Source organism: Haemaphysalis longicornis, unplaced genomic scaffold (assembly GCF_048455015.1).
Source record: "Haemaphysalis longicornis isolate Haplotype H1 unplaced genomic scaffold, Haemaphysalis longicornis Haplotype H1 scaffold_2, whole genome shotgun sequence".
Lineage (NCBI taxonomy): Eukaryota > Metazoa > Arthropoda > Arachnida > Ixodida > Ixodidae > Haemaphysalis > Haemaphysalis longicornis.
In genome coordinates this window covers 164726897-164741544 of record NW_027526295.1, presented here as the reverse complement: position 1 = coordinate 164741544, position 14648 = coordinate 164726897, and the positions used below count along the sequence as shown (strand labels likewise).

At 47.6% G+C, this 14648-nt stretch overlaps 1 protein-coding gene across 1 annotated transcript in view; it reads left to right on the top strand.

Annotated features, from left to right (window-relative positions):
• The first annotated feature begins 285 nt into the window (after nucleotides 1–285).
• Nucleotides 286–14648, top strand: part of LOC144169432 (motile sperm domain-containing protein 2-like) — a 40500-nt gene continuing 26137 nt past the window's right edge. The window contains exons 1-2 of the mRNA XM_077698583.1: nucleotides 286–570; nucleotides 14290–14436. Coding sequence (XP_077554709.1) covers nucleotides 456–570; nucleotides 14290–14436 — 262 coding nt within the window. The 5' untranslated portion in view covers nucleotides 286–455. The remainder of the gene's footprint in view (nucleotides 571–14289; nucleotides 14437–14648) is intronic.

The following is a 14648-nucleotide window of genomic DNA, read 5'->3' as shown; positions in this document are numbered from 1 at the left end:
TGACAGCAAGGCCACGAAACCCAAGTACTGTTATTTTCCAAAGGTGTTTTCCGAACGTGAAGCCCCCCGCCGCGACCTCTCCGAAGCCGGGCAGGCACTCTGAATGCTTTCTTGGCGCATTAATTACGTTCAAGGTCGGACAACGACGGCAGCGTGACGACGACTATATGCAAGGGGTCTATACGAGAACGCGCTGGGCGGGAGGGAATACCGCTCCGCTCGTGACGTGACGCACGTGGCCGCGAAAACCAAAGGGGAGGGCCGGCCGAAGAGGAGAAGTGCGCGCGTATCGAAGTGTGAGCGCGTGCCGCGTCCTCCGATTTGTTCCCGTGCCGCCTCTGGAGTCTGCGGGGTCGCAGGTAGTTGTGGGCTCTCGTGGTGTCGACACCGGCTTCCGCTGCAGGTATACAATCAAGTCGGCGCCTTCGGATCAAAACAAGCAGTCACACTCCACGATGCCGTACCTGCTGAATAACGACGCCTTCAACGAGAGGCGGCACTGGGACATAGTGACCGAGGAAAACATCAAGGAACTGCGCGACCGCTTGGAGCAGTGGACGGAGAGATACGGTGAGAACCCGTGATAGAGTGGAACGCTGATTACGCGTGATTACCGACTAGGTTTGTTCGGTCTCTAGCGTCATTCTTGTTCTTGCGAGCACCGTAGGCTTGTGGCTGTAGGACGAGCTTGGGAAGTAAATTGCTTGAGGAGGCTTGGGATTGTCCTTCGTCAGGATGTCGACTTTTGTGCGCCACTTCGCATGCAAATGGTGTGCGGCAATCGATTTCTTGTTACTTACATCTGCCTTTGTTCCCTACAGTTGTTTTCGTTTGATCGCGCGGAGGCGTACGCCACGCACTTTGGACAACACAATTGCCCGCTCCACGTTGGCGCAGTACTGCCGTATTTTGTTTTTTCCGGAAGTGATTCACGTTGGCCGTGATTTCATGGGATTCGGAACGTCACTACGCAGAACCCGTACGTGGGCTCAACGGACGCTGGACGTATGCCAACGATGGTCCTTTGGGAAACTGAACGGGCATCCCCGCGAGCCACTGCACTCACCCATGAAATCCAAACAGCTCACTAGAAAGATTCCACCAGAAATTTGGCATCTGATCAGTTTTTACATTATTTTTTTGCGCGGACCGTTGTTATAAAGTTCCTACTCGTAATGGGCTCACACTGTTTAGTGTTAAGCATTCACTGATATCATAGCTTTCGACAAGAAGAAACATTTAACACGTCTTTCGCCAGCCGGTGTCATACACACAACATTTTTTTTACAAACAGTTGCAGTGAGGCGTATACAATTGCCACCATATATGTTTACTGCGCTCCTTTATAACGGGAATACAAACTATGTATTTGCATCAATTTGCCTAATTACCTATGAGGCGCTGAGTTTTTAAATTACTGACTTCTTGCTTCCCATGAAGAATATCGGAACCATCTAAAATAGGCACCAGTCTTGTTGGTTGTCCAAGAAAGTGAGCAACTCTACATCAAGATAGAGCCTGCCCAAATTTGTTCTTCCAGGGCGTGGGAACGGAATTCTAAAGATTGCGCACACATGGCTTATTGAAGGCGTACATCAACCATAAATGACGTACAGCAGTCCAGAGGGACGATAACGCTGACGAGATAAGCGGTGCCTGTCTGTGCCGCATGGTCGCTTATGTCCCCTAATGGCGGGTGCGCGTTCCGCGTGCACAGGGCTATAGTTATAATGCTTCCTCCGCCTGCGAAAGCTGACAACTTAAACCATAGTAATCTCGTGTAGGATTATTTCTTTACTAAGTGACCGAAAATTTCCTACGTTCAATAAATACATTGGCCAAAAGTGATGAAATTTCAACTTAATTAGCGAAACAGAGTTAAATTGGCCGTTTACCGAGAGCTGTATTCCCCAGTTAGGTGTCCACCCGGCCGCGAAACACGAGCAGGAGAATGGGCGCCTAACTGCAACCAATCTTTATTATAGAATTTGACGCGCTCTTGACTCCAAGAAAACATTTCTCTATATGTTCGTACGTAAGTCCCGACCTACTGGTACCCTCAAAATTATCGTATTCATATATGAAGGATACCGGCAATGGTTATGGCGATGAGACGTGATGCATGTGCGTAAGTGTGTTGGATACCACGTACTTACATCCGGCGCAACCTTTTCGTCGTCATCATCATCATGCATCACTTAGCAACAGGATAAGAAAAGGTTGCATCGGATGAACGTGCGCTTGTTCATCCAACACACTCCGCACATGCATCCCGACTCATCGCCATAACCATTGCCGGTATCCTTCGTATATGACTACGATGATGTAGAGGGACCACGATATGCTCCTCATAAAAAACAGTATCAGGAGGGCTCTCCTGGAAGTGAAGTGGCATTCACGCGGATACGAAGAGGAGAGAATGGCAGATGAGCAGAGCGATATGAGGAGCGACAGTTAAGTCCATCAGCTACAATTTAGGACCGCTCCCGCTGAACACTTGGTCAGGGCGCACCGGGACCACCTTCACATCCGTATCCACCTTGACCTGTGTGGACATATGACTTATGGATAGTCATCTGTCCACAAAGGCCAAAGTGGATAGTCAAGGTGGATAGTGCAACAAATTTTGGGATACCGTTTAAATGTTTCTTACGCCACTCGTTCGGACCAAACGGCTTTGTTTACTGGTGTATTGCTATTGAGGCGGCTTTTAATAAGTCTGTAGTTCCGAGCGCCATGAACTTCCACTATCCCGGACTTCAATGCATCCTAACAACTTTAGCAGAAGTCTCTCAGTTGCCGTCGGCAGTACGTGCCAGTGCTCCTTAAGTGTCGTTACCGAAACTCCACAAAAACGGTTATAATGTGCGCTTTTAGTGTCTATCTTCAAACCCAACATTATTAGGAAATGGGCGATGACACGTCGGCCCCCGAAGCACAGTCTTCCACTTTTTTCAAGTCTTAGTAATACATAAGGAACACGTTTCGAAATCGACGATAAATAGTCATTTTAGGTAACTGGCGGAACAGATGCACCGGGAAGAGCGGTTGCTTCTTTGTTGTGCCACAAGAACTCCAGCATGGCCGTTCTGAATTTAACACTACCCCGTCGTCGTAGGGCATCGACGTGTGGTGCTTCGGGGCTTCCCACATCATAAGGGGGAAGGAAGGGGGGAGAGGGGGTGGAGGGTGTAAGTTTGTTTGATGATATGCGATTGAGAACTGCTCTGCAAGCCTCATTTGAGGACGTTACATATTCGAAGGTAACTGGATACTTCGCGGGGGTGTATCCCGCCCCCCATATTTGCACGATTCTAACGCGCACCTTTTTTCGCTCAAAGTAGCCCCTAAAATTGCGTGCGCGTTACAATCTGGATCAAAATGGAAATCAGTTTCCGGTGCTCCCCGTTTTTTTTTTTTTTTTTTAATGCCAGCAGAGGCTGGATAAGTAAGTTGAGCTTAACGCGTTGAGCTCAACAGCTCAACGCATTTTTGATGCTACATATGCGTGCGTCAAATAAAAGGTCTTCTGCAGGTTCGGGCTGTTATGTATTTTACATCTGTGCCGTAGAGCCGGCATCAAATTATTTATTCGAATTTTCATAACTTAACTTACCTGTGCGTTACAATCGGAAGCGCGTTAGAATCGGTCAAACGCGGTAATCCTCCTGTTTCTTTCGGACGCGTAACGTGGTTACACTGGGTGATATGAGGATGCTCTGCGTATGTACAGTTTGGAAAAGGCACTGCTTTTGCGAAGCAACCGTCTGCAAGATTATATCTTCCTGTGCTTAACAAATGTCTCGCTCACACTCTTAGCGCTGTGCTTCTTCCGGAGCTCAATTATGATCATTTTCCTGATTGCGAACTCAGACGGGTCGGGTAGCGAAAAATCAATATTAATTGTTCTTGAGATGAATTATTATTCCAACGTGTAATTAGGGGTGCACGTCTTATCCGCTTCTGACGCTAAGCGGATAACATCGCGTTGTCCTGGGAAATACGCACGTGTGAGCGTATGAGTCTATTTGTAGGAGTGCTTGTGTGTTTGTTTGTGAGAATACGTGTGTCCGCATGTGTGCGTGCGTGCCTGAGTGCGTGTACGTGAGCGTGTGTGTGTGTGTGTGTGTGTGTGTGTGTGTGTGTGTGTGTGTGTGTGTGTGTGTGTGTGTGTGTGTGTGTGTGTGTGTGTGTGTGTGTGTGTGTGTGTGTGTGTGTGTGTGTGTGTGTGTGTGTGTGTGTGTGTGTGTGTGTGTGCGCGCGCGCCCGCATGTGGGTGTGGGTGTGGGAGTGTGTGTTTGTGCACCAATCACCTGCGATGTTATCTATTTTATTCAGAACGTAATCGAAGATGGAACTAACCCTGAGCGTTTATTTTTTGTTTTTCTCGCCCGATTGACAGAATACAACTTATAATTTTAAAGAACTCAGTCGAAAGAACTGACTGACTGACTGACTGACAGACTGACTGACTGACTGACTGACTGACTGACTGACTGACTGACTGACTGACTGACTGACTGACTGACTGACTGACTGACTGACTGACTGACTGGATGGATGGATGGATGGATGGATGGATGGATGGATGGATGGATGGATGGATGGATGGATGGATGGATGGATGGATGGATGGATGGATGGATGGATGGATGGATGGATGGATGGATGGATGGATGGATGGATGGATGGATGGATGGATGGATGGATGGATGGATGGATGGATGGATGGATGGATGGATGGATGGATGGATGGATGGATGGATGGATGGATGGATGGATGGATGGATGGATGGATGGATGGATGGATGGATGGATGGATGGATGGATGGATGGATGGATGGATGGATGGATGGATGGATGGATGGATGGATGGATGGATGGATGGATGGATGGATGGATGGATGGATGGATGGATGGATGGATGGATGGATGGATGGATGGATGGATGGATGGATGGATGGATGGATGGATGGATGGATGGATGGATGGATGGATGGATGGATGGATGGATGGATGGATGGATGGATGGATGGATGGATGGATGGATGGATGGATGGATGGATGGATGGATGGATGGATGGATGGATGGATGGATGGATGGATGGATGGATGGATGGATGGATGGATGGATGGATGGATGGATGGATGGATGGATGGATGGATGGATGGATGGATGGATGGATGGATGGATGGATGGATGGATGGATGGATGGATGGATGGATGGATGGATGGATGGATGGATGGATGGATGGATGGATGGATGGATGGATGGATGGATGGATGGATGGATGGATGGATGGATGGATGGATGGATGGATGGATGGATGGATGGATGGATGGATGGATGGATGGATGGATGGATGGATGGATGGATGGATGGATGGATGGATGGATGGATGGATGGATGGATGGATGGATGGATGGATGGATGGATGGATGGATGGATGGATGGATGGATGGATGGATGGATGGATGGATGGATGGATGGATGGATGGATGGATGGATGGATGGATGGATGGATGGATGGATGGATGGATGGATGGATGGCAGCTGCCAGAATGCATCACTATTAGGAGAAAATCCTTTGCAGGGGTGGTGCAGTGGCTGGTCCATCTTCGGTGTTAAGCGCAGAGTCAGAGGTTCGAATGTAATAAGCGATGCCTTTTTTGCCTGAGAGAAGCGAGAAGGAAAGAACAGCCTCGGTGTAGAGTAGGCCTGTGCACCGGGCGCTAGGTGCACGCACAGTGCAGTGGGTGGTGGGCAATTCATTCTGGAGGACACCGCTATTCTGTTCGTTTCAAATCTCACGTGTTTTCAAGCCCCGCCAAACATCCCGCATCATTTCCTTTCAACCAGCGGCAGTGTCATATTTGACATTGCATTGGAGGCTGGAAGCAGTTTTAAGGGTTCTCCAGTCAGGCGTACTTGGGGGCCCTCGCGGCGTCGCCTGCAAGTGGGACAAGGCTGCGCAAATGTCAGTCAGCCTTGCTCGAACGGACAGACGCCGAATAACGAGGAAAAGTGCGTAGATGAGCATGAGGTAAGAGCACTGCTTGTGCGGGACAACATTGGCGCGCCTTTCGATGGCATTTAAAAGTGACGTACACTTCAAGCTCTAGACAACGAACATAACCAAAGAAAACGCCTGGAGAATTAAAGTGAGTCACCGGCGATTGGCTTGGAAAGGCAGGAAAGCAGCAAACACGCATGGAACTCAAACAGTGCGCTAGTCGTCCGAAAGGTGTATACAGCAGAAAACAAATATAGAGGGTTGGAGCAAAACAAGACTGAAGTGAGGAGGCAGAGCAAGAAAGTAGGTAAGAGATAAATTCAAAAAAAGATGGAAGGAAGGAAGGAAGGAAGGAAGGAAGGAAGGAAGGAAGGAAGGAAGGAAGGAAGGAAGGAAGGAAGGAAGGAAGGAAGGAAGGAAGGAAGGAAGGAAGGAAGGAAGGAAGGAAGGAAGGAAGGAAGGAAGGAAGGCTAAAAACTGGTACGAATAACAACAACCTATTGCTGTCATTTTAGCCCAATGACAGCTGTCTCCGCTGCAGAAGAAAAAAGAAAATAAATCAAGCAAGAATAGAAGAAACAAACAAATTCAGGATGAAAGAGAAGGATTAATGCGGCACTAAAAGGGAACTCAACTGCATAATTACGAATGGGCCGACAAGAAAGCAAACACCGATGCCAACCAACTAGCAGGCCTCTGAAAGCCTATTCCGTGTCTCGTCTGTTCCGCGGAAAATAAGCCCTCAGTTTATCCACGTGAGTAAGTCGCAATTCACTCGCGCTCCCTAAACTTCTTAACCTCCAACGCGCGTTTAGGTTTCGGTTAACTATTGCGAGATGCAGGTCAGTTCCCTGGAAAATGTCCTTCAAGAAGTAGGTGAGGATTATAATAGCAAGTGCATCAAACCTTTAATATGTTCTATACTCTCTTAAAAATAAAATAAAAAGCGAAACTGTAGCTTTTTAATGCACTTCCAGTCCTGAAAACGCCAAATTGCGTTGAGGGCTCTAAATACAAGTTTTAAGGTAGTTTTGTTAGAATTAAACGTAAACCAATATGCCTATTGTGTCTCGCCACAGAAGACAACCGCGCCGGGCGCATGATCCGTTTACATTCATGTTTAGAGAACATGAATATCATTTAAAGCTACGCTTGGTAATGTTCTAGTTGCAGAGGTCACAAATAAGCGAAACAAACGCGGTGGGACAAGACGACGCGCTACAAATGCAGACAGTGTAACCACTCCCTCGAAGACGTGTAAAACCTCATCAGTTTACGTCAACCTCAAACTATGTTGGATCCCATTTCGGATACCCGCAGGGCATTTTCTTGCGCATTCTTGCCTCGGACCTGCCTCCTTTCACTGGTTTTCATTTCCTGAGATCCTTTCCCGTTTAAACAATGCTATTGGGTCCCCTATAGGTTGCTCAGTAAGGCACACACAAAAGTTTGTTTCATCCTTTTTTGTGCGTAATACACATTGGAGGTTACATCTAACTGTTACAAGTAAATTGTTACACCTATTTTTAATCAGGTAGTGTGTCCTTTTCACACGAACGAGGTGTGTTAAGCTTCAGCTGTCGGTATGGTTTATTACATGGCATGGGGTGCTCTATCTTGGAGTGCTCCTGTTGTGAGTCTGTCGCCGTGTGTCCATTTCTGTTTGGGTGTAGCCGGTTTTACGGCGAATGCGTGGCCCTGCACAGATCACGAAAACTAAACGACTCTGCCAGTTTGGAAGTATTTGGGGCCGGACACAGGCCCCTCACCTTCTGAAACGTGCATCATAAGCACACTGCCATTCTTTCTTTAATGCAATCGTGTGCACAAAAATTAAGGAAACAACGGTACTCAGACATACGATAGCAGTGCGGTCAAGCAGACGGACTAAGATTGCACCGAAAGTCGGTCAGACACACACGTAGAGAACCAGTCAGGCGATTGCTCTACACATCTTCGCGGATACACCTACGCGGGAGATCACCCACAAATGGCGGGGCGGATATAATGTCTGACTTGTATATAATACTTGACCGATATACCTTGCATATAAGTTAGACGCAATACCTAGGTAGTATATCTGGAAAGCCGTGCACTCCCGTGTGCACTAAGAGCTCATGCTAGTGCTGGGCCCCTGTCATGAAGGGGCCATGACGAAAAATACAACTTTGTTTAGGTTGAAAGAACTAGCCTTTCGAAACTCGCTCAGCCCCATTCCAGCCTCGAAATACGATTTTTGTAACCGAAGTAATGCAAGAAACATAAAAAAACTTCCAAATTTTTCCGCTACAGTGTCCTAATCTGTGCAATCAGTAAAAACATGGTTATGAGTGTGTTAACTGCCCTTCAGCGTTGAAGTGATACGATAAAACGGTACTAGAGGCCCTAATAAAATGCCCAGTCATGTTTCTTGACAATGGCCTACGTCGGCTGCCGGCAACCACACAAATAAGATTCCGTGACGTCATAACAGTTGCCGGAGAGTGGCTGCGGAATCGCCACTGCTCCACCTGTTTTGCTAATTATCTCCGTTATTTGTGTGACGTCTGCCACGTTATTATTTTTATCGGGACAAAACGGTCTTTTTAATGAAGCAAACTTTTTTATTTTGTTTTCATGGCCCCTTTTAACACCATTACTTCAGGTCGTACAGCATACACTTTCGTTGTCGGGAAACCTACGTAATCCCATAGCCCGAAGCTACTACATAGTCAGAAGCTACTATCGCTGTAGGCCATTATCACTGATGGGTGACCCTTTTCAATTTTTTTTCTGTCATAAACAAGAAACTGTTTGTGATACCGGTAAGTCTTCTGTGCACGTCAGTGAATGACAGTGAACAAATTATTTCATACAGCCCTTTGCTTCGCGGCGCATTCTTTGCCATGGGCTCCTTCGCAGAGTAAGAACTCAGGCGGGAATTTTACTTTTTCTCTTCTGGCTCGGATAAGCAACAACCTCAGCGTAAAAGCAAACAAAACAAATATAAACAGGCCCCTCTTATCGCGACACGTTTGAAATACGCGTTTCCCTCTTTGGAGCGGCCAATCTCTCTTTCAGCGAGACCCTTCAGCCGACCTTGTTCTCGAGGAAAGCGGAAGACGTGAACAGCGCGGGGGAGACGTCAGCTTCCCTCTTCTCCTAGCAACTACGTCCGCCGCAGCGTTTGGCGAAGCGGGGTCGCTCTTTGACGTCATTCGAATGAATCTTACCTTTGCACAGGTGTGGGAGAAAGGAAGGAGTCGTCCAAGTTCGCACTCTACAGCGCACTTGACTCTTTACAGTCATGGATTTCCATATTTTTATTGCCTTCCTTTCATTCCCCGCTTCGTCACTGCAAGCTCTGAAACTGAGGTTGGGTCGGTCCGGTTAGGTTTATTAGCATCTACATCGCAACGGGAAGGAAATCAAGGAACGAAGGCCAGAAAGCGCGTCACAGGCAGCTTGACGGGACCCAACTCCACTTGAATTTGTCGCCGTGTAGCTCAGCGACATCCGCGTCGTTCCATTCGTGCCGAGGCTGCGGGTTCTAGCCCAGCCGCGATGGCCGTTTCTGTAATGGAAGGTGGTGGTTAAACGCTATTTATTGGCTTTTAGAAGGGAAAAGGAGATGGGGAGAGGAGGCCCGGACTCCGTCTCGGGGGAATCCGAGTGCCGTGGACGGGGCCTCGGCTCTGCCGACCAACAGGAGCATGGTCCTCGAGGGAGGGGCTGTCCAGGATAAGCCTTCAAGGCATAGGAGGGAGACGAGAGGGAAAGGGGATGGTGCTGGTTGCGGTGGCTTTTGTTTGAGCCGTCTGTTTGTGCTGTCCGTAAATTGAGGGAGGATGAAAGCCGAGCAGGGGTGCCGGTAGAGCGGCTGGCGGGACGCCCGAGCTGCGAGTGCAGAGCCAGACCATGTGCTCCACGGTTCTGTCGACTCCGCAGAACTTGCACTTGGGATTCACGAACTTGTCAGAGTAAAACTGGGGTAGTCTGATGGGACACTGGGTGTCTTTGATGTCTTCTCAATGTTGTCTGCTGTGTCGGGATGAGAATGTGAGGACGAACTGGCAATCGCCGCCTGCTAGCTCGAATATTCTCGGTGACTTTGAAGAAAAAAAGAATTCCATCAGATCTCTGAAATTTCTAATGGACGTGAAAAACGAAAGTTGTCGTGTGTCGAGATTTCTCTGCACTTTAGAGGTACTCTAGTGGCCACAAAATAATCCGTAGCCATCCAATACGCCGCGCGTCATAGTCCATGGAGTATCTTCGGGTGCGTAAAACACTGAAAATTCATTTTTTTAGACATCCTTTACATAACAGCGTGACAAAAAGCAAGCAATACTGAAATCAATACACCCTGAAAAGCATCGTCCAAGGAGTAAAAAAAAAACATTAGTCTTTCTTGCTTTCCCATTTTTACCCTGTAACTGCAGCGTATCTACGTGCAGCCAGCACATACAATCAATCAATATCCATTTCACTTTCACGGGGAAAACTGGGAGTGGAAAGAAAAAAGCGGTGTTTGCCACCGCTTGACTCGTCTATCTAGCAATTAGGGACCGACGTTTCGCGGTTGCCAGATTTTCATAACACCCGCCCTTGTTTAGTCTTGTCACAAAAGTGTCCAATTGGCTTCTTAGTTGTTGGAGAAAGGTAATAATGCTGGGGAAATCGACGAGAGAATGTTAAGTTGCGGAAATCTACAAGGGAGGCACCAAAACCGACAAGTAAATGGTAACAGTAACGTGCCATGTTCTTAAGTCAACGTTATTTGATATGAAACCCACTACACTCTCAAGAATCGGGCAAATAAATAAAGGAAAGAAATCACTTTGAGTGCCGTACGTTCCGGGAGACGTTAGCGAGTTTTAACAGCGGGGATGCAGGCATTTGTCACCCCAAAAGGATAACCGTGATGGTGCAAATCCCACGTGGAGGTTCCAGCCTCGTGTTCTGCTTTTGTTCCTTTTTGCCCCAATTATTGCAGTTCAAAATCAGTTGGGTTTCTTGTATGTCAGGAAAATGTTTGTGGGATGAACGCATCGGGGTGCTGTGAATTTCAGCCTCAGTAATTTCCCCTAACTTCCGGTGGGCCTGACAGTGACCAAGCCAGTAAACAAGACGGTATTTCTATCCTGGGCTCTTCGTAGCTCCTAGGCAATCCCTGTGTGGGCAGCTATCCTGAGGGTTCGTGGGGAGGAGTTTTTGTATGTTTGACAATACCGCCGAAATGAGACATCAGTTACGAAAGAGAGTAGACTAGCTGGCTCGATAGAAGAATGACATGCCAGAGCTACGTTGGAAGTCTCAAGACTAACACATGACGCCTGTAACTGATCATTGTCCTACTTAGGCATCACCTGCGCCATACGGTAGTGAAATTTGTCAGGATGAAGTGGGTAAAAATGGTTAAATACGTAAAGAATCGGGAAGGCTGTGTTTGGGACGTGGCCGGAAGTGCGAATGGTTGAATAATATACAGTAATCCCTCGTTAACTGGAAGTCGCAAAATTCGCTGAAAATTTCGAGATAAGCGGCGTTTCGAGTTAAGAGAAATGCGGAAAATTTGTGGCCAGGTCACTGATATAAGCGCTGGTAACAAAAGCTCCACTGCACAGGAGATTTTTCGTAATAAGGGCAAAATACTTTGCAGGAAAAACAACATTTTATTATTGCGGAAGAAAGAACTGCGTGCTACGCGCGACTATTTCGCGTTCGTATTTAATATTAGAAAAGCGCTCTCAAGCTGCTCAATGCATCGTGTCAACTGTTGGTCGCCAGTGCTGCGTTCTAACTTGTTGCAAAGCAGGCGGAGCTTCTTTATTGTTTCTGCCGTTGTAGGCGCTTCCCGACGCTCCTCGTCGTCCGCATAATCAGCTGCGTCATCCACAGCCATCTCAATGGTGTAGGCTTCGGACAACATTCCGGTAACGGGAATATCGGCCTCGTAAGCGCGTACTCCGCGTAAATTTGCCGTTCACGAGGGCGTTCGGCACGTAGTGGGAGCTAAGCGTTCGCACCGAGACCTTATCTGTTGCCTGTAGCGGACCTTGCCTTGTGTCCTCTCTGCAAACATTTCTAGATATTCGTGGTACCCCGAAAAAATGTTTCGAGACAAAGGGGGGCGAATTCATGACGCCTATGTGAAATAAATACACGGCGAGAAAGAGACCTAACCGATATTTCTAGATATCCGAGTTCGAATTAACTATGTATTACTGGTATTACTGTACTTATTGCTACGGTGCGCAGTGCGCAGTTCCTGCCGCATATTTAATAGAAAGCATTCGGAAGCTATGAATGAATGGGGGGATAAAAGTGTCTTACTTTCACGGACTGAGCAACTTTACGTGCGCCAGAAAATATTTCCAGAAATCGGCTGATTGAATTATGCCGCTCACATACTGTGACAAAAAAAAAGGCCTTTTACCAATGCAATACGTGACAAGCGGCCGTACAGGGGGTTGGAATCACACCATGACGTTACTGGGCCGGAGGTATACGCCTTCCGAAGCGCCCCATCTGGTTAAAGACGTGAAGACGTGCAGGCCTAAAGGCAGCTTAAGACGCTAGCTCCTTGGTCTGCCACAACTTATATACAACATCCTAGCCGTTGTCGTTGGGACCTTATGAACAACGCGTACGTACATTGAAAAGTTCAAACATTATTTTATCCCAAGGGAATTTCACAGACCAGGAGGATCGGCGAGTGTTTTCCGCCAGCTTGATGTTGTGATCGTTTCCAAATTGGCAACCATATACGAATTCACAAGAAACGACCTTCGCGTGGTGCCAACTCGTACAGCCAAGATAACGAGGCACATGTCGCATCCTTTGACTTTAACCTTATTTGTTGTTGCAGCCGCTCGAAATGATTTTTAAACAGGCCTGTTGCGTAAATCCACAAATTATTGCTCGATTTATTACCACGGCACCCACGCCTTTATAGTCTCGCCAAACTGTGCCTACGCGACAAATCATCCGTGTATCCCCCGCCGCTAAATCAACTGCAGGTACTGGCCCTATTGTATGGCTAGGGGAGACGGCGTTGTCGATTGCTGGGATATATTGCGGCCAGTGTCGTGGTATAGGTGCCTTCCCATACCGTTTCAATTTCCTTGTGAGGTATTATAATTCGGTATTGTAATTCTATTCCCTTCTATATGCCTGGAAATGATGAGCCCCCAATGTCGTTTTTTCAATCGCGTAAACCTCAAAAACTTGCTTTTTTTTTCAGTTGCAACGCATACAACCGAACTAAAAAAAAGGACGTTACCTTAACACTAATTCAACAAAGATACCGGCGTTTTCGTTTCAAAGATAAGTTTTTACGCATCGTAGCTGTACCCGCCGCGGTGGCTCAGTAGCTAAGGAGTTGCGCTGCTGAGCACGAGGTCGCGGGTTCGATTCCTGGCTGTGGCGGCCGCTTTTCTGATGGAGGCGAAAAGCAAAAACGCCCGTGTGTACGAGATTTCGGCGCACGTTAAAGATCCCCAGGTGGTCAAAATTAATCCGGAGCCCTCCACTACGGCGTGCCTCATCGCCTGAGTTGCGTCGGCGCGTTAAACCCTACAATCAATCAATCATCGTAGCTGCCCCGGAAAAAGCGGCTGCATCGTAGCAATACGTCCAACAGGGTACAACAACATATTAAAGGCGATGATGAGTTCCTTCAGCATGGCGGCTAACATTGATTGCAAAATCAAATGCCGTTGAGAGTAGCGCAGCCATGACGTTGCCGCTGAGGCTGCGGTGTGGTGAAGCAGTACCGTGAAAGTAAAAAAAAAAGAAAGAAAGAACCCTTCATTTAGATGGGTTAAGTTTCCCAACGTTCGCACGCAGTTTCCTCTTCGAGCGAACGAATAGCCCCCCGCGCACATGGTTTTTGTGCCTCCAGAATTCAACCTTTTCACATCCAGAGGCCCAGAAACATGACCCAACATTAACAGAATATCATAAGCTCTGGCGAATACAATGCGAATTTTAATTCGTGTTCTAAATGACAAATATTCATAAGCCTGTATTAAGGGCTTTGCCACGGCAACCCTAAGCTGATACAGTTGCCTCGCGACACTGTTCCTTGAGAAGAGCTCAGATGCGGGTTTCATTCGAGAAAGTGTTTATTGAAGGGGCAATATTTACATGGCGAAGTTGTACCTCTCAACAGAGGGCAAAGGTCTCGGGTTTCAGAAGCCTCTACAGAAGGCCAAATAAACATGTTTCTCTCTCTCTCCCCCGCCCCCTCCGCTCTTCCTTTTTCTTTCCGTGCTGTGCACTCCAATGCAGATGAATGTTACGCTGAGGACTTGCGGCGGGTGATGGAGGACGACGACTACTGTCGCATGATCATAACACAGGGGGACGTGGACATGCCGGCCGCGCACAAGTACCTCCCGACCATGCTGCGCTGGAGGCGCGCCTGGAGGCTGCACGGTGAGTTTGAGTGGGCAACGGAAAAGAAGCTGCAGCATGAAATCCAGCGCGTATATCCGGCTGTCGAGTTCGTTAAAAACTAGCTCGCTTGAATGAATTGATGAACGACGAGTTAACATAGTGGTGGTAAGAGATATAAAAAAATCTGGGCTACATTCATGTAAGCTATTACTATGACCACGGAATAGGGTGTGAAAGGGATGGATGTACTC